General features: G+C 36.0%; 1 protein-coding gene across 5 annotated transcripts in view; it reads left to right on the plus strand.

The window, feature by feature from the left end:
- The window catches only part of SETD2 (SET domain containing 2, histone lysine methyltransferase), a 165,243-nt gene that overhangs the window by 76,215 nt on the left and 69,122 nt on the right, over window positions 1-19,906 (plus strand). For 4 of the 5 annotated variants that reach the window (XR_005023078.2, XR_008996470.1, XM_036877191.2 and 1 more), the window contains 3 exons: window positions 8,847-8,981; window positions 9,829-9,948; window positions 11,146-11,808. Coding sequence is in view for 3 of the 5 variants with exons in the window: in XM_036877191.2 (XP_036733086.2) it covers window positions 8,847-8,981; window positions 9,829-9,948; window positions 11,146-11,808 (918 nt within the window). In the remaining 2 variants the exon portion in view is untranslated. Of the gene's footprint in view, window positions 1-8,846; window positions 8,982-9,828; window positions 9,949-11,145; window positions 11,809-14,441; window positions 14,701-19,906 lie in introns of those variants that run through there. The other variant, XM_036877192.2, reaches the window with a different exon arrangement.

Below are 19,906 nucleotides of genomic sequence, written 5' to 3' on the forward strand. Positions count from 1 at the left end.
GAAATACAAAGAATTATTAGAGACTACAATGAAAACCTATATGCTAAGAAGCTAGAAAACCTAGGAGAAATGGATAACTTCCTAGAAAAATACAACCTTCCAAGACTGACCCAGAAAGAAACAGAAAACCTAAACAGACCAATTTCCAGCAACGAAATTGAAGCAGTAATCAAAAAACTACCAAAGAACAAAACCCCCGGGCCAGATGGATTTACCTCAGAGTTTTACCAGACGTACAGAGAAGACATAATACCCATTCTCGTTAAAGTTTTCCCAAAAATAGAAGAGTAGGGAATACTCCCAAACTCATTCTATGAAGCCAACATCACCCTAATACCAAAACCAGGCAAAGACCCCACCAAAAAAGATAACTACAGAATAATACCCCTGATGAATGTAAATGCAAAAATACTCAACAAAATATTAACAAACCAAATTCAGAAATTCATCAAAAAGATCATACACCATGACCAAGTGGGAGTCATCCCAGGAATGCAAGGATGGTACAGCATTCGTAAATCCATCAACATCATCCACCACATACACAAAAAGGACAAAAACCACATGATCATCTCCATAGATGCTGAAAAGCTTTCAACAAAATTCAACATCCATTCATGATAAAAATTCTCAACAAAATTCAACATCCATTCATGATAAAAATTCTCAACAAAATGGGTATAGAGGGCAAGTACATCAACATAATGAAGGCCATGTATGATAAACCCACAGCTAACACCATACTGAACAGCGAGAGGCTGAAAGCTTTTCCTCTGAGATCAGGAACAAGACAAGGATGCCCACTCTCCCCACTGTAATTCAACGTAGTACTGGAGTTACTAGCCACGGCTATTAGACAAAACAAAGAAATACAAGGAATCCAGATTGGTAAAGAAGAAGTTAAACTGTCACTATTTGCAGATGACATGATACTGTACTTAAAAAACCCTAAAGACTCCACTCCACAACTACTAGAACTGATATCGGACTACAGCAAAGTTGCAGGATACAAAATTAACACACAGAAATCTGTGGCTTTCCTATACACTAACAATGAACCAATAGAAAGAGAAATCAGGAAAACAATTCCATTCACAATTGCATCAAAAAGAATAAAATACCTAGAAATAAACCTAATCAAGGAAGTGAAAGATCTATACACTGAAAACTATTAAGACACTCTTAAGAGAAATTAAAAAGGACACTAACAAATGGAAACTCGTCCCATTTTCTTGGCTAGGAAGAATTAAAATCGTCAAAATGGCCATCCTGCCCAAAGCAATATACAGATTTGATGCAATCCCTATCAAATTACCAGCAACATTCTTCAACAAACTGGAACAAATAGTTCAAAAATTCATACAGAACCACCAAAGACCCCAAATAACCAAAGCAATCTTGAGAAGGAGGAATGGAGTCGGGGGGATCTCGCTCCCCAAATTCAAGCTCTACTAGAAAGCCACAGTAATCAAGACAATTTGGTACTGGCACAAGAACAGAGCCACAGACCAGTGGAACAGAATAGAGACTCCAGACATTAACCCAAACATATATGGTCAATTAATATTTGATAAAGGAGCCATGGACATACAATGGCGAAATGACAGTCTCTTCAACAGGTGGTGCTGGCAAAACTGGACAGCTACATGTAGGAGAATGAAACTGGACCATTGTCTAACCCCATACACAAAGTAAATTTGAAATGGATCAAAGTCCTGAATGTAAGTCATGAAACCATAAAACTCTTAGAAAAAAACATAGGCAAAAATCTCTTAGACATAAACATGAGTGACTTCTTCATGAACATATCTCCCAGGCAAGGGAAACAAAAGCAAAAATGAAGAGGTGGGACTATATCAAGCTGAAAAGCTTCTGTACAGCAAAGGACACCATCAATAGAACAAAAAGGTACCCTACAGTATGGGAGAATATATTCATAAATGAGAGATTCAATAAAGGGTTGACATCCAAAATATGTAAAGAGCTCATGCACCTCAATAAACAAAAAGCAAATAATCCAGTTGAAAATGGGCGGAGGTGGTGAATAGACAGTTCTCCAAAGAAGAAATTCAGATGGCCAACAGACACATGAAAAGATGTTCCACATTGCTCATTATCAGAGAAATGCAAATTAAAACCACAGTGAGATATCACCTCACACCAGTAATGATCGTCACCATCCAAAACACAAACAACAAGAAATGTTGGCGAGGTTGTGGAGAAAGGGGATCCCTCCTACACTGTTGGTGGGAATGAAAATAAATTAGTTCAACCATTGTGGAAAGCAGTATGGAGGTTCCTCAAAATGCTTAATATAGAAATACCATTTGGCCCAGGAATTCCACTTCTAGGAATTTACCCTAAGAATGCAGGAACCCAGTTTGAAAAAGACAGATGCACCCCTATGTTTATTGCAGCAGTATTTACAATAGCCAAGAAATGGAAGCAACCTAAGTGTCCATCAGTAGATGAATGGATAAAAAAGATGTGGTACATATATGCATTGGAATATTATTCAGCCACAAGAAGAAAACAAATTCTACCATTTGCAACAACATGGACGGCGCTAGACAGTATTATGCTCAGTGAAATAAGCCAGGTGGAGAAAGACAAGTACCAAATGATTTCACTCATATGTGGAATATAAGAACAAAGAAAAACTGAAGGAACAAAACAGCAGCAGAATCATAGAATCCACGAATGGACTAAGAGTTATCAAATGGAAAGGGACTGGGGAGGATGGGTCAGAAGGGAGGGATAAGGGCAGGGAAAAAGAAAGGGGGCATTTCAATTAGCATGTATAATGTGGGGGGTTATGGGGCAGACTCTACAACACAGAGAAGACAAGTCGTGATTTTACAGCATCTTACTAAGCTGATAGACAGTGACTGTGAGGGGGTATGTAGGGGGGACTTGGTGAAGGGGGGTGCCTAGTAAGGATAATGTTCTTCATGTAGTTTGGTTCTTCATACCAAAATTATAAAAAAATATATAAGTGTCATGATAAATAAGAACAGCAGGAGATGTCATACACTGTTGTGGTAGTGTAATGGATACAGACACTTTTGAAAACATTTTGGCATTATTTACTAAAGGTGAAAGTACATACAAGGTATGAGCCCGCACTTGTATTACTGGGTGTATAACCAGAGAGAAACTAGTGAAAATTTGTATCAGAAGTCACAGCAGCATTGCTAATAGAGAAGGTAGAAACAACTCTTAATACCCATTAGCATTAGTATGGATAAGTTGCAATGTAATCATGTGGTAACGCTAGTTATGAGAAAATGAAGTATGGCTGCATGCAACAATATGAATGTCTCTTAAAATATAAGGTTGAATGGAAAAGAAAAGACACAAAGATTTTTGTCCAGTATGATTTCATTTCCATAAAGATCAAAAGTAGACAATACTAAGTTATAATATTTAGGGATTTGTATAGAAATAATAGACCTGTTAAAAAAATCAGAGAATTGTTTCCTAAAATTTAAAAGAGAGATAACCTCAGAGCTCTTCAAGAATGCTGGCAGTGTTCCCCGGTGTTTTGTTTTGTTTTACCTGACCGTTGGTTGTATGGGTATTGTTCGCCTGTTCATTAAATCTGTTTATTTCCTAATTGCTTATATGCTTTTCTGTATGTACACTGTATTTCATCAGAAAGTGTTAAAAATGGTGCTTGGGCCCATTAAAGATAGTTAATTGCACAAAATACCAAAGTATCAAAAAGAATAAATAATTTCTTGGATGAACAAGTACTTTGTATAAATTTTTTTAAATTAAGGTTTTAATTGATATACAATGTCATAAAAGTTTCACATTAACAACATTGTGGTTACTACATTCACCGATATTATCAAGTCCCACACACACACCCCTTTGCAGTCACTGTCCATCAACGTAGTAAGATGCTATAGAGTCATTACCTTAGAATAAAATTTTTAAGTGCTATGGAATTGTACTAATACATATAAGTTTTTAATTGTCAGTAATTTATTTAAGTACATCCTAATACTTCTTATACTTTTATGTTAACTTTTAGTTACCTCTAATCCTTTTTGAAGGTGCTGACCCATTAATAATGAAATTATTTAATAAAGTCCTTTAGTAAATGTAAATTAATGGAAGCAGTCAAACTCATTTATGCCCCTACTCCCTCTTCCAGTATTCTAAAAATTATTCATTCCACAATTGATTGTCCACTTGAGTCTTTAGTACCCAAAATTAAGGAGCTGTGCCACATCACCACTGGAGTTGGCATCGTTTACATATATATCAGTACAATGTTAAGCTTATCATTATAGTAGAATTGTTCAGAGGTTCACTTTCTTTATGCAAAACTTTGTTATTTATACTTGTTTATGCATTTTCACTGTTTATTTCATTGATAAGAATATTACTTTATATCCTAGTGGTGCTTTATATATTTAATGTTTATTCAGTGAATGGAAGTAACAACTCAATTTTGTTTCTAGGTTTTCAGACTTACAGACTCATTTGATGAAGAGAATAACCACATCTCTTAGTCCAGTGAATATTTGCACATTGAAATTCTGTCAAAAGCTAGATTATGGCTGTTGAATTGGGGAAAGTAGAATGTTTAAAGCCCTTAGTCTTTGCTATTTGGGGCACAGGATATGCAAGGAAAAGAAAGTTGAATGTTGAGTGGGGAAAGTAGAAGTTTAAAGCCCTTAGTCTTTGCTATTTCGGGCACAGGATATGCAAGGAAAAAACATCCCTAAGGAAATTTTTTTTTATTAAGATTTGACTATAACTTGGCTTTTCTATCCATGTATCTAATCTGTTTAGAACTTAAATGATACTGGAAATGAAACAAAAATGGTCTTAAATGTACATTTTAAAAGGAAAAAAATGCTTCTTATAGGCAACATTTCCTATTTTGTTATTTTTATTCCTTATCATAATGTGAGTTTTGGGGTATAATATAAAATAGAAGTATTCAGTGTCTTGCCTAGAATTATATTAACAGGGATGATAAATGATTAGTGAGTTAACAAAGTTTCCTTAAAATTCTCTTCTTCTAGATTTCCTTTTCTGAAATTTTATTATCAGTTCATTCCAGACTTATCATTTCATGCCAAGCTGATTTAATGCTATTTTTGTCTCTTCATCAGTCTCCATCTTGTTTAGGTTTCATTCTGTTGTTACTACACTGTCCTCAAAATCCATTTTGATCATACTACTCCCCTATTTAGAATTTAGTAATAGCATTTTCTTGCTTAGTCATATCAAATCCAGATTCTTTTGTATTACATCTGAAGTCTTCTAACATCCACCTTCTTTTTGATATGCTTATTTCTTAGTTCCTCAAATACCACAACTTATCCACTCCTACTAGGCTGAGCCATGCACTTACTTCCCCATTTCCTTTTGTTGAAGCTTTTTGTTGTACTTTGCTCACTTCCTCCCTTCTCTTGTCCTACCTTAACTATTTCTAACTCCACTTCTGTGAATTCACTTCTGGTGATTCTCTTTAACCAGTTCCTTTCTTCCTAGGACTCTTAGGTTTTTTTAACATTAACATTTACAATTAATGCTTCATTGTTCATTTTCTTTTCTTTTTTTTTTTTTTTTTTTGGTATCATTAATATACAATTACATCAGGAACATTGTGGTTACTAGATTCCCCCCATGATCATGTCCCCACCACATACCCCATTACAGTCACTGTCCATCAGTGTAGTAAGATGCTATAGAGTCACTACTTGTCTTTTCTGTGCTATTCTTCCTTCCCCGTGCCCCCACACACATTATGTGTGCTTATCATAATGCCCCTTAATTCCCTTACCCTTCCTTACCCCCCCACCCTCCCCAGTCCCTTTCCCTTTGGTAACTGTTAGTCCATTCTTGGGTTCTGTGAGTCTGCTGTGGTTTTGTTCCTTCAGTTTTTCTTTTTTCTTATACTCCACAGATGAGTGAAATCATTTGGTACTTGTCTTTCTCCACTTGCCTTATTTCACTGAGCATAATACCCTCTAGCTCCATCCATGTTGTTGCAAATGGGCAAATGGTAGGATTTGTTTTCTTCTTATGGCTGAATAATATTCCATTGTGTATATGTACCACATCTTCTTTATCCATTCATCTACTGATGGACACTTAGGTTGCTTCCATTTCTTGGCTATTGTTAAGTAGTGCTGCAATAAACATAGGGGAGCATATCATATGTCTTTTTGAAACTGGGCTCCTGCATTCTTAGGGTAAATTCCTAGAAGTGGAATTCCTAGGTCAAATGGTATTTCTATTTTAAGTTTTTTGAGAAACCTCCATACAGCTTTCCACAATGGTTGAACTAGTTTACATTCCCACCAGCAGTGTAGGAGCTTTCTCCTTTCTCCACATCTTCTCCAGCATTTGTTGTTGTCTGTCTTTTGGATGTTGGCCATCCTAACTGGTATGAGGTGATATCTCATTGTGGTTTTAAGTTGCATTTCTCTGATGATTTGTGATGTGGAGCATCTTTTCATGTGCCTATTGGCCATCTGCATTTCTTCTTTGGAGAACTGTCTGTTCAGTTCCTCTGCCCATTTTTTAATTGGCTTATTTGCTTTTTGTTTGTTGAGGTGCATGAGCTCTTTGTATATTTTGGATGTCAACCCCTTATCAGATCTGTCATTTATGAATATATTCTCCCATACTGTAGGATGTCTTTTTGTTCTACTGATGTTGTCCTTTGCTGTACAGAAGCTTTTTAGTTTGATATAGTCCCACTTGTTCATTTTTGCTTTTGTTTCCCTTGCCCGGGGAGATATGTTCGTGAAGAAGTTGCTCATGTTTATATTCAAGAGAGTTTTACCTATGTTTTCTTCTAAGAGTTTTATGTTTTCATGACTTACGTTCAGGTCTTTGATCCATTTCTAGTTTACTTTTGTGAATGGGGTTAGACAATAATCCAATTTCATTCTCTTGAATGTAGCTGTCCAGTTTTGCCAACACCAGTTGTTGAAGAGGCTGTCATCTCCCCATTGTATTTCCATGGCTCCTTTATTTTATATTAATTGACAATATATGCTTGGATTAATATCTGGACTCTGTATTCTTTTCCACTGGTCTATGGGTCTGTTCTTGTGCCAGTACCAAATTGTCTTGATTACTGTGGCTTTGTAGTAGAGCTTGAAATTGGGAAGCGAGATTCCCACCTGCTTTATTTTTCCTTCTCAAGATTGCTTTGACTATTCAGGGTCTTTTGTGGTTCCATATGAATTTTAGAACTATTTGTTCCAGTTCGTTGAAGAGTGCTGTTGATATTTTGATAGGGATTGCATTGAATCTGTAGATTGCTTTAGTCAGGATGGCCATTTTGACAATATTAATTCTTCCTAGCCAAGAGCATGGGATGAATTTCCATTTATTAGTGTCCTCTTTAATTTCTCTCATGAGTGTCTTGTAGTTTTCAGAGTATAGGTCTTTCACTTCCTTGGTTAGGCTTATTCCTAGGTTTTTTATTCTTTTTGATGCAATTGTGAATGAAATTGTTTTCCTGATTTCTCTTTCTGTCTTTTCCTCATTAGTGTGTAGGAATACAACAGATTTTGTATCCTACAAGTTTACTGAATTCAGATATTAGATATAAGAATTTTGAAGTGGATTCTTTAGGGATTTTTATGTACAATATCATGTGATCTGCAAACAGTGACAGTTTGACTTCTTCTTTACCAGTCTGGATGCCTTTTCTTTCTTTGTGTTGTCTAGTTGCTGTGGCTAGGACCTCCAGAACTATGTTGAATAAAAGCAGGGAGAGTGGGCATCCCTGTCTTGTTCCTGATCTTAGAGGAAAAGCTTTCAGCTTCTCGCTGTTAAGTATGATGTTGGTTGTGGGTTTGTCATATATGGCCTTCATTGTTCATTTTCATATGAATTAGTTTTATCTCCCTAATAGTAAGTTTTGTGAGGGTACCTTTATATCTGATATAACTGCTACAACACAGCTGGAAAACATCCTTACGTAGGTTGATATTTTTGTTGTTTTTCCCTATTATTCAAATACAATATTTGAAACATCCAAAGAATATATGTAAGTTATAAGGCATAATTATGAAAGAAACTCTTTTAAATGGTTCTCTGCTTCCATCTCCCTGATTAGCTCCTAGAGGAACCACTGTTCTGAATTTTGTGTCTTACCTCCCTTGCCTTCTGAAAATAGATATTCCAGATATGTATCTATAAAAAAAGAGTTTTTGAGGTGCCTTAAAATTCATTCATACAGCATATAATCTTCTGGAACTTGCTTTTTTCACATAACTTTATGTTTGTAAGATTGATGAATGTTGTTGCATTTGGCTGCATTTGATTCCTTTCATTTTGTTTTAATACTCCATTGTGTGAACATGCTGGTTTATCCAACCTGGCCATAGACATTTGGGTTTTTGTCAGTTTTTTGCTATTATGAATGATTGTTCAGTGACCACTGTTATGATTCTCTCAGTACACATGTGCAGAAGTTTCTGTAGGTTTTATCTTTAGGTGTGCAATTGCTAGTCATAGAGCAAGCTAATGTTTTATTTTCTAACATACCTTTCACCTAATACCATTTGTTCTCCCGTTGGTAAATATTTGATGAGTGAACGAAATGCTTTTCAAATTGATCATACCAATTTATATTTTCATCAACAGTGTATGAAAGTTCCTTTTGATTTACATCTTTACCTAGTCTTGATATTATCAGATTTAGTTTTTTCCTCCAGATTAATATCATAATTTCTTGCTGTGGTCTTAGCTGCATTTTCCTTACTGCTGGTGAGGTTGGGCATCTGTTCCAGTCATTTGATTCTCAGGTCATTGTGGGCTCGTGCTGCTGCTGTTTGTAACCAGACAATCTTCTGTGGCAGGTGGATGGAGAGCTGGAAGCTCTGATGGACAATGGGGAGGGCCTGTCTGATAAAAACCAGGTGCTCAGCTTATCCCGACTAATGGTTAGAATTGAAACTTTGGAGCAGAAACTTACCTGTCTCAAGCTCATACAGGTGAACACTTTGCTATTACTTTATTTTTATTTCTGAATTTGAAGTGAGTGAGACATTTAAACTGCAGTCCAGAATGATGAATAGAAAAGGAACAACTGATGAGCAGAGTTGCTCTTATTTTAAAAATGGATGTATGAGCTATACATGACTTTGGAAGCTTGTACTCCTAAGAATGACTTAAGCTTCATTTACTCTATTAGTAGATCTTGTTTGCTTTCTCTCTAGTCAGAGAACGTCGTGGGATTTTTTTCTGTGTAACAGTTCTTAACACTTCGTATTTTTTTTTTTCCCCTTGGATTGATTATTAGCATGCTAAGACCATTTTTACCACTGTATCTCGAAGCAAGGAATTTTAACAGTAATCTCATTTACTCCAGCTTATTAAATATGCCACAAGAGGCTGTAGCATGATTTGTGGATAATTTATTTAAAAATATATGTATATCTAAAAGGAAAGCATTTTAAACAAGCATCTGAAAGGAAGAGAGAAAAGATGATTCAAAGACTAATTTTATAGTGTTAATTTTTTCAGTAAAAATTGTGAATAATTTGTTTCTTCAGGATTGATTTTATTATAAATGACACATTAATACTTAAATATTATTTTGTACTTCAGTTAAGTCTAAGTTGACTGATACATTTAGGTATCAAGAAAGATTATAGTTTCTTTTAAGCATTTACTTGTTGTGCAGGTCTATTTGAGTTAATCAAAATAGAGTTTCTTGGTTTTTTGTGAATATAAAAAAACTCTTTGGTCCTCTCTGTGGGCCCTCTTAACTCCCTGTCTGTTCTTCTCTACTTCCTATCCCCGTATACACTGCATCCTGCTTCTCTTCCCCCATGGAAGAACACACACTCACAGTCTTGCCTGAAGTCTTTTCTGGAACGTCATGGGCTGTCTTTGTTGTGGATCTGGATGGCAGAACTAGGCGATGGCCGGGAAAGCAACCAGAAGCTTCAAGAAGAGGTCAGTTAACATTCAACTTGCTTGTTTCTTAAAACCACTGATCGGATTGATGTTATATAATAGTGTAAGTGATAATGAATTTAAGTACTATATTTACCACTGCTATTAAATAATTTTATCATCCCAATTTCATTCCTGGAGCTATACCTTTACATATATTTGTCCAGTAGTAAGTTTGCCTCATGGTTTTTCCTATAGTTGTCTGTTTTTAACGTTGGTACTACATAGTTGGGAACTGCAAGAGAAGATACAATAACAGCATCATAGTTAAGTGAAAGATACAGTTGTTAAAACCACAGTTTTAAAAAGATAAAAAACCACATGAACCTTAAATTCTTGTGTTCTAAGCAAAATTCGTGAAAAAGTGAATTCTGGATTCCAATAGTAAGAACATTTTGAGGAGTAGATAAGTGTTTTTAAAGTGTTTCGTAAATGTTCATTGGCAGCATTGTTAGTGAAGCTATTATGTTTATACATTTCCATGAAATACAGTTTTCTAGCTTGGTTTAAATGTAGTTCTTTTAAATTACAATTTTTAATGTAATCCCAAAGTCATTTACTAATACATATTTTAAAACAGAAATATGGGAGTGGGCAAATAAGTGATTTTCTTGCCTCTGTTCTTCTCCAAGTATATTTGGCAAGATGTAGAAGTTGGGGAAGCCTTGTGATTTCTGTAGAACTGTGGAATGTACTTTGGAGGAAATTCTTGGATTTCAGAGTTGCGGGTGTTTATTGCAATGAAGAGAGAGTCTCTCTTTGCTAGACAGCTGTTTATCAAAGGCTAAATATACATTGTTGAGTAGTTCCAAAGCCTATGTCACAGTTACTTGGGAAACTTTAGAGAAAGTTACTCAAGAGAAGGTCCAGTGGTTGTATATATTTTATAAAATCTACCCAGGTTTGAGAACTACTGGTAGAGAATATTAATCAATATTTGATGTAGTGAGCAATCACCTCCATATTTTATTCTTGCATGTTGTTCTTATTAAAACAGTTTTCCTTCCTTTCCAGAGGAAATTAATATGACACTTCAGTAGTTACAGAGACTTAGGTCTTAATTTAGACATTTAATAAGGCAGTAAAAAAAGAAAAAAAACCCACTGCTCCTGCAGAATTATCTGAGTCCCATCCAGAGGTTTGAGAAATCAACTGTACAAAGTGATGTGGTTTTTCTTTTTTATTGTGTTTAATCAGATTATGAAGACTTTGGAACACTTACCCATTCCTACAAAAAATATGTTGGAAGAAAGCAAAGTACTTCCAATTATTCAACGTTGGTCTCAGACCAAGACTGCCATCCCTCAGTTGAGTGAAGGAGATGGGTATTCTAGTGAGAATACATCACGTGCTCATACACCACTCAACACACCCGATCCTTCCACCAAGCTGAGCACAGAAGCTGACACAGACACCCCCAAGAAGCTCATGTTTCGTAGACTTAAAATTATTAGTGAAAATAGCATGGACAGTGCAATCTCTGATGCTACCAGTGAGCTAGAAGGCAAGGATGGCAAAGAGGACCTTGACCAGTTAGAAAACATCCCTGTGGAAGAAGAGGAAGAGTTACAGTCACAACAGCTACTTACACAGCAACTGCCTGAATCTAAAGTTGACAGTGAAATCACTGTGGAGGCCAATAAGCTACCTACATCTGAACCAGAGGCTGACACTGAAATAGAGCCTAAAGAGAGCAATGGCACAAAACTAGAAGAACCTATTGCTGAGGAAACACCATCCCAAGATGAAGAGGAGGGTGTATCTGATGTGGAAAGTGAGAGGAGCCAGGAACAGCCAGATAAAACAGTAGATATAAGTGATTTGGCCACCAAGCTCCTGGACAGTTGGAAAGACCTAAAGGTAAGGAACATTTTTGCTCATTTTAGCTTCAACTAGTCAGTTTTAGAGTACCAGAGACCTTAAGGTGAATTACCTACTTTTCTAGCTGTATGTATTTTTGAAAAATGAAATACTGTTTCTCGTAATTTTATAAATGTCTCAAAAACCTTTTAAACCTTGGCAAGAGATGTACCAGCCAAACTAATACACAAATGTCCCCTTTTCCCATCATTTAAAAAAGCATATCACAACAGTGAATTCATTCAAGTGCTTTTTACATTAAAAACAAAAATAAAAATCCTTTAAGTAACAAACATGATTCTGCATTTGAAAATTCCACATAAAATTCTGTGTAAGAAAACAGTAGTTAAATTAATTGGAAAACCAAGGTAATTTAGCTTTCCATCAAAAATGATTGAACATAAATTTCTATTCCAGTAAAACAGTGGAGCTTGTTGACATTGAGTTCCATTATTGTTTCTGAAATAGGCCTGCCTTTAAATGCCTGTTTCTTTGGACAGAAGATGTTATCTAGAGGAAAAATAGAGAGGTCTGGAACCCTAATGCCTCATACATACATACATACATACATAATCTTTTGTTAAAGAATGTAGCAAGATGTGTATGGTTTGCTTTGCAGAAAACCCATTCTGGGTCTTGGATAAACATGGAAGCGAATAAGGGGATAAGCCTAGGAGAGAGGTGGTACATTTTGATTGTAAGTGATCTGCATCTGAGATCCAGGTCTTCAGTAACCTTGTGGGAACAGGTTACTTCCTAGCTTCTATTTTTCTGTTCCTCCTTCTGCCAGAGGTAAAGCAAACAGATAAACCAGCAATACAGATGTATTTGCAGCACGATGGATACCTGAATCTTCTCTGTCCCCAATTATGACTACAAAGCTCACCCATTAGATCCTGCTATTTGACCCATATGGAGCTGGCCTTACACTGAACAAAATGAGTAGTTGGTTGGTTGTGCACTGTGCTTATTTTTGGCATTTGAACTTTGCTATGTTGAGACCCTTCTTTAAGTACGGTGGTTTCAGCTCTTGTTTAACCATTTTGAGCTCTTCCTCATGCTGCTCTTTCATCACTTCAGTTCAGCATAAACTCAGCCTTATTAAGCCTTATGAAACCTGACCTTTCTATAAATATAAAAGGAAGGATTCATAGTGAATATGATGCAACATGTGAACTGCAGGAACTGGAATTGCAATTATTTGAAAGAGATGCTGGGATGATCACTTGGCTGGACCTTTATTTGTGAGGCCTGCTTTGTGAGGGCACAGGAGCACCTGGAAATAGTCCCTTTTGTGTTTGAAGGCTGCTAGTAGAGATTGTACTGTAACTGGGTCAGTGAGGAAGGTGGAAGTGGAAAAAAGTACACATGTGGGCATAGAAAAGGCCTTATATACATAGTTTACTTACAGAGAGAGAGTGGGGAGAGAGTTATAAGCCTCATAGTTCACTTGCCTGAGAGGTCTCTGATTGACATCATTTAAAAAATTAAGACAACATCATAATTTCTTAAAACCCCATCTCTTCTTAAAAATCTGTAAAAAGTAAATATTTTTATTTTTCTGGTAGTTTGTTATTATAATTGTAATGGTATGAATTACTCTCTGGGATATCCAAACCCAATTAGATATAACTGGTCATTTAAACTCATACTCTATACATAAGTTTGAGTCCTACAAAATTATTTCTTCCCCTGCTTATTATCCTCCCCATTCCTATCTGAAAGATCAAAGTAGATGTACAATACTGTGTAGCTTGATGATCCTCTTGACTTGAGGTTTATAATTTTATTCATACTTAAAATATATCCTTCTTAACCTTCATACTTTGAGTTTATCACAATTTTTAACATCAAGGAATCCATTAAATAAGATCCTCCTTTTTCAGACTTTAGTTTGCTCTGGAATCATTACCCATCTAGAATTGGATTACTGAGAAATGTTTTTACTTGACTGAACTGTGATGCTTTGTATACATTGGTGCTGGTGTTCTTAATTTGTGTACCATTCTAATTAACATTTACCATGGTTCTAATTTTGAAAGTCTGATTATGGTTGTCCTTGAAAAAACAAAACAAACTTTAACTAGCATCTAACCAGATCTCTGAAATCAGGAATCTATAATTAGAACATGTTTTAGGTAAACACATTGATTTGATGTGATTACTATGTATCATACTATCCCGGCATTGAAAGAGTTAACTACTTCTGTCTGATTTTCACCTATGTGTTCAAATAGACATTGACAGAAAAGAAAATGTCTTATTCAGCCAACCTTTATTGAGCACCTGTTGCCAAGCACTATTAGTTGCTGATGTTAATTCCAAGTTCATACTAAAAAGCATTGATACACAACTGTGGTTATGTTAGCTACTCCAAGCTTCCCTGACTTTCTGGGGCCACTGTAGTATTGCTGGACTTGTGTTCCACTTGGCCTTCCTACAGACTGGATGGAGTGAAGAACTGAAAGAGGTTACGTCAGAGTCTTAATCTTGATTTTGCTATGAAGGCAGACTGTAGGGATCATCAGTAAATGAGAGAGGGTGGGAGGGAAGGGAATGAAGCTTCATGAATTACTCTTGTCCTCCCAGATCTGATGATGATCCCCCTTGTAACTTGAACCATTTCCATCTAGCTTCTCAGGGCAGCAAGGAGCTTGTTAACATCACCAGCTGACCATGTGTCTCCTTTTCTCAACTCCATTTTCAACTTCGTGCTGAAGAAAAACGAGAACCTAGCGTGCATTCTATGAAGAAACAGGAAGATGGTTGGGAAGTTGGATGATGCATGAAAAGTATAATAGGTGAAAAGAGGACAGAGGTGGTTAACTCACTGGCGCCGACGTTATTTTGGTGCGTCCATTGCCGACAATGGATGTCGTTCTGGGAAAATCCCGACTCCTGGTGAGAAAGGATTAAGTGAGCTACTTTTTCTATACCTCTATACACAGGACCGCTGCCTTGGCTCCACAAGGCTTACACATTTTGACTTCTAAAGTAGACCTCAACAAGAAACATAACCTAGCACATTGCCATACACAAGCATGTATTTATTTTCACATGCAAATTTACTGGGCTACATTTTCAGCAGGGACATGTGCATATATTTCTGTTTGCAAAAGGAATTGTTGTACATTATCCCTCATGCTGAAAATATACCCTAGACTTCACAGGGCAAAACAGCTGGTTATAAGTGGTACTTAATTATAACTTGACTGGAAAATCTTCATTCGTTTGGATCATGAGAAGAAGAGGTAAGGTTCCTGTGAATTTGGCAGTTTCAGTGCAGTTAAACAACCAAGAGATTGTTTGTGATGGCTAGTGATTCCAGAGTCTCTCTTCTAAACAGATTATAGGATGTTCATCTCAGGGGAGTTACAGTTACACCTGGATTAGATGATTTAGGAACGACATTAAGTTGGACTCTTCTTAATTTTTTCTTTCATCTTTATCTCAACACATTAATTTAACAAACATTGTTTTCCTAGAAAGTTAAGTATTAAACTCTTCTACAGAAAGCTTAAATAAAAAAGAGTTACCCAACTGAAAGGTTTTGAGTCACTGCTTGGAATTTTAGTAACTAACTTTGTATGTGAAAATCTGCTATGCAACATTTCAAAATGAAATTATGTGCCTTGGTTTTATGCATTACATTTCGAAATCCTTAGTGGAGATGACTCTGTATCCATAAGGGTCAGTATTTCTTGCCCTTTCCTTTAAAATTCAGAAATGCCTGTAGAGAATGCTGATTTAGATACCGCTACGTTGAATTTTTTTTTAAGTGTATCACTTGGTAAAAAGCAAAACATGGGTTTTCTAAAACTTACTGATAGTCCATTTCTTATTCTAGGGTAAATACTTCATCTAAGTCATGAGTTGGCCAGATTTGCCCCACTGCCTATTTTTGTAAATAAAGGTATTTGGAAGACACCTATGCTCATTCATTTACATGTCTATAGCTGCCTTTGCGCGCAATGGTAGAGTTGAATAGTTGCTTCAAGAGACTGATGGCCAACAAAGCCTTAAAATATTTACTATCTTGTCCTTTACAGAAATTTGCAAATGCCTGACCTAAATGATAAAGTACAGAATCTGGCATACACATTTTGATTCTGAATAGTCATTTTGACACTTTATTCTTTTGGGTAAGCTCTTTTTTTAATTAAGGTATTACTGATATAAACGCATATGAAGGTTTCACATGAGAAGCAATGTGGTTAACTACATTCACCCATATTATCGAGTCCGCCCTCATACCCCATTGCAGTCACTGTCCATCAGTATAGTAAGATGCCACACATTCACTGTTTTGCCTTCTCTGTGCTACACTGTCTTCCCCGTGACCTCTCAATCGCCTTCTCCCTCCCTCCCCTTCGGTAACCGCTAGTCCCTTCTTGGAGTCTGTGAGTCTGCTGCTGGTTTGTTCCTTCAGTTTTGATTTGTTGTTATACTCAACAAATGAGGGAAATCATTTGGCACTTGTCCTTCTTCACCTGCCTTATTTCACTGAGCATAATATCCTTCAGCTCCATCCATGTTGTTGCAAATGGTAGGATTTGTTTCTTAGGCTGAATAGTATTCCATTGTTGTTCTTAGTCTTTTTCATGCTGGCCATCCTAAATGGTGTGAGGTGATATCTCATTGTGGTTTTTATTTGCATTTCCCTGATGATTAGTGATGTGGAGCATCTTTTCATGTGCCTGTTGGCCATCTGAATTTCTTTTTTGGAGAATTGTCTGTTCATATCCTCTGCCCATTTTTTAATCGGGTTGTTTGCTTTTTGGGTTTCGAGGTGTGTGAGTTCTTTATATATTTAAGGGATGTTAACCCCTTGTCGAATATGTCATTTACAAATATATTCTCCCATACTATAGGATGCCTTTTTGTTCTGTTGATGGTGTCCTTTGCCGTACATTGGCAAAGAAGCTTTTTAGCATGACGTAGTCCCATGTGTTAATTTTTGCTTTTGCTTCCCTTGCCTGAGGAGATTCGTTCATGAAGAAGTTGCTCATGTTTATATTCAGGAGATTTTTGCCTATGTTGTCTGCTAAGAGTTTTATGGTTTCATGACTTACATTCAGGTCTGATCCATTTTGAGTTTACTTTTGTGTATGGGGTTAAACAATAATCCAGTTGCATTCTCTTGCATGTAGCTGTCCAGTTTGCCAACACTAGCTGTTGAAGAGGCTGTCATTTCCCTATTGTATGTCCATGGCTCCTTTATTGTATATTAATTGGCCATATATGATTGGGTTTTTATCTGGGCTCTCTAGTCTGTTCTATTGGTCTATGGTTCTGTTCTTGTGCCAATACCAAATTGACTTGATTACTGTAGCTTGGTAGTAGAACTTTGAAGTTGGGGAGTGTAATCCCCCCAGCTTTATTTTTCCTTCTCAGGATTGCTTTGGTTATTCAGGGTCTTTTGTGGTTCCATATGAATTTTAGAACTATGTGCTCTGGTTTGTTGAAGAATGCTGTTGGCATTTTGATAGGGATTACATTGAATCTGTAGATTGCTTTAGGAAGGATAGCCATTTTGACAATATTAATTCTTCCTATCCATGAGCACGGGAAGTGTTTCCATTTATTGGTATCTTCTTTAATTTCTCTTGAGTGTCTTGTAGTTTTCAGAGTATAGGTCTTTCACTTTGTTGGTTAGGTTTATTCCTAGGTATTTTATTCTTTTTGATGCAATTGTGAATGGAATTATTTTCCTGTTTTCTCTTTCTGGTAGTTCATTGTTAGTGTATAGGATTGTAACAGATTTGTGTATTAATTTTATGTCCTGCAACTTTGCTGAATTCAGATACTAGATCTAGTTGTTTTGGAGTGGATTCTTTAGGGTTTTTTATGTACAATATCATGTCATCTGCAAACAGTAACAGTTTGACTTCTTCTTTACCAGTCTGGATTCCTTTTCTTTCTTTGTGTTGTCTGATTGCCGTGGCTAGGACCTCCAGTACTATGTTGAACAAAAGTGGAAGGAGTGGGCATCTGGGTAAGCTCTTGATTCTGTTTCACTAAAGAGATAATGATCATGGTTCTATAACCCATTAAATCAGTTTTTTTAAGTCTTGATTCTGTTTAGGAAAATTACTTCAAGTGATTTGGATATAAGTATTTGAGAAGTGGGAGAGTACATACATTATGGAATTACTGGGCTAAAAGATACGTGTTAAGGAAGGTTGTTCTTCCCTCAGGACCATGATCAGGTTAATCAGAAATTTAAGAGACTTCAAGTATAGATAAGTTGGTGTAATCTAGTCTTTATGTGTAACCATAATGGAAATATATAAATTTACTCCTTTATATTTCAACTTTTAATTTTGAATTAATTTCAGAATTACAGGAAAACTGCTAGGAATACTATTCTGTATGTATTCTACATGTAATATACATTCTAGTGACAAATATAGGCAAAAATAGCTAAAAATTTCTGTATACCCTTTACCCAGATTCCTCAGTGTTAATATTTTACCAAATATGCCTTACATTTTCTATTAATTTTAACTTTTAAAGACTAGGTTACAGGTACAATACCCACTGCTCCTAGATATTTTAGTGTATATCCATAAAAAGAGTATTCTTCTATATGACTTTATAGTTATCAAAATCAGCCAGTCACAGTGATGCAGTAGTTGTATTTACACACCTCATTCACATTTTGCCAGTTGTGCACATAATGTTCTGTATAGCCCTCCACCCCCCACCCTTTTTTCTCATCCAGAATCTAATCTGAGGTTAAGATATGTTGAATTGTATCTCTTTAGCATCCTTTAGCCTAGAATAGTTGCTCAGTCTTCTATGAACTTTTTTGTTTTTTTAAAAAATTCAAAATACTCCTCAGTTTGGACTTGTCTGAAGTTTTCTTTTGTTTGGATTTAGGTAGTAGATTTGTGTTAGGAATATTACAGTAGTATTCTTAACATGATACTGATTTATCCCATTAATAACATCGACTTTGATCACTTGGTTAAAGTGTTGTCGGCCAGGTTTCTCCAATGTAAAGTTATTTTTTTCCCTTTATAATTGAAGTATCACATAGAAGCTCTTTTGGAACATACATAAATATTTTGTTTTTCATCAAATTTACCAGTTTCACCATCAGTGAATTTGCCTGATTCACTTATAACTATGATGGTTAGCATATAGTGATTTTTCTAATCAATCCCTCATTTCTTTTTACGTCTGTGTATTTTGGTTGGCATTCTTTTATAAGCAAGAGCTTTCCCTGCTGTCTCATTTAGTTCTTCATTCATTGATTTTTATCCATTTAGACTCATGGATTCTTGTTTTATTCAACAAATTATGATCCATTAATTATATTATGTATTTAATGCTTAAACTGCCCCTTATTTGGCCAGAGAGGCCCTTTATTTCCCTTTTGTGTGATTTTTGACATGTCTCCATTATCTTTTTAACCTGGTACAACATGCTGTTTCACTTACGCAGACCTGATCAGCCATTTCTCCAAGAAGCTCTGGTTCCATAAAGTAGGAAATGATACTTAGAAACCAAGATCTGGACTCTAAATGAGTCATTGCTACTGGGGCATTACTTGTAAGAGCTGTCAGCAGACTGTAAAAAACAAAAAGCATATTGCTGTATGTATATGAATGAATATTTGTACACATAATATACTTGACCTCTCTATAATTTATCTTTCCTTTTGTTAATCTGAGACCACACCCTTTTCTGAATCAGTTTTGAGCTTCCTTCTGTGATGCTGATTGTTCCTATTCTGCCTGTCTCATAAAAGGTGGTTTTTCTTGGGGCATCTGAGATTTCTGTTGGCCTACATGTTAGATAGGTCACAGTGGCTCTTCTTTGCTATTTTCAGGCTCCTGTCTTTTCTTGCTTAGACTGTTAGAACAGTCTCCTGTTTATCCTTCTTGCTCCCATTCTTTTCCCTCTTAATATTATCCTTTATTATGCCATAACATTATCTTTTTTAAAAACTCAGGTATGATATACAGGAATCTAGTATAGCATCAAAAGAGACTCCCACTAAGGAACTTAAGTGCATGTGGTACTTGGAGGTACCTCTGTGTTTAACCTTCTTGCTCAACAATTTCTTTCACACACTCAGTGCTTGAGTCAC

The sequence above is a fragment of the Manis pentadactyla genome, chromosome 1, assembly GCF_030020395.1.
Source record: "Manis pentadactyla isolate mManPen7 chromosome 1, mManPen7.hap1, whole genome shotgun sequence".
NCBI lineage: Eukaryota > Metazoa > Chordata > Mammalia > Pholidota > Manidae > Manis > Manis pentadactyla.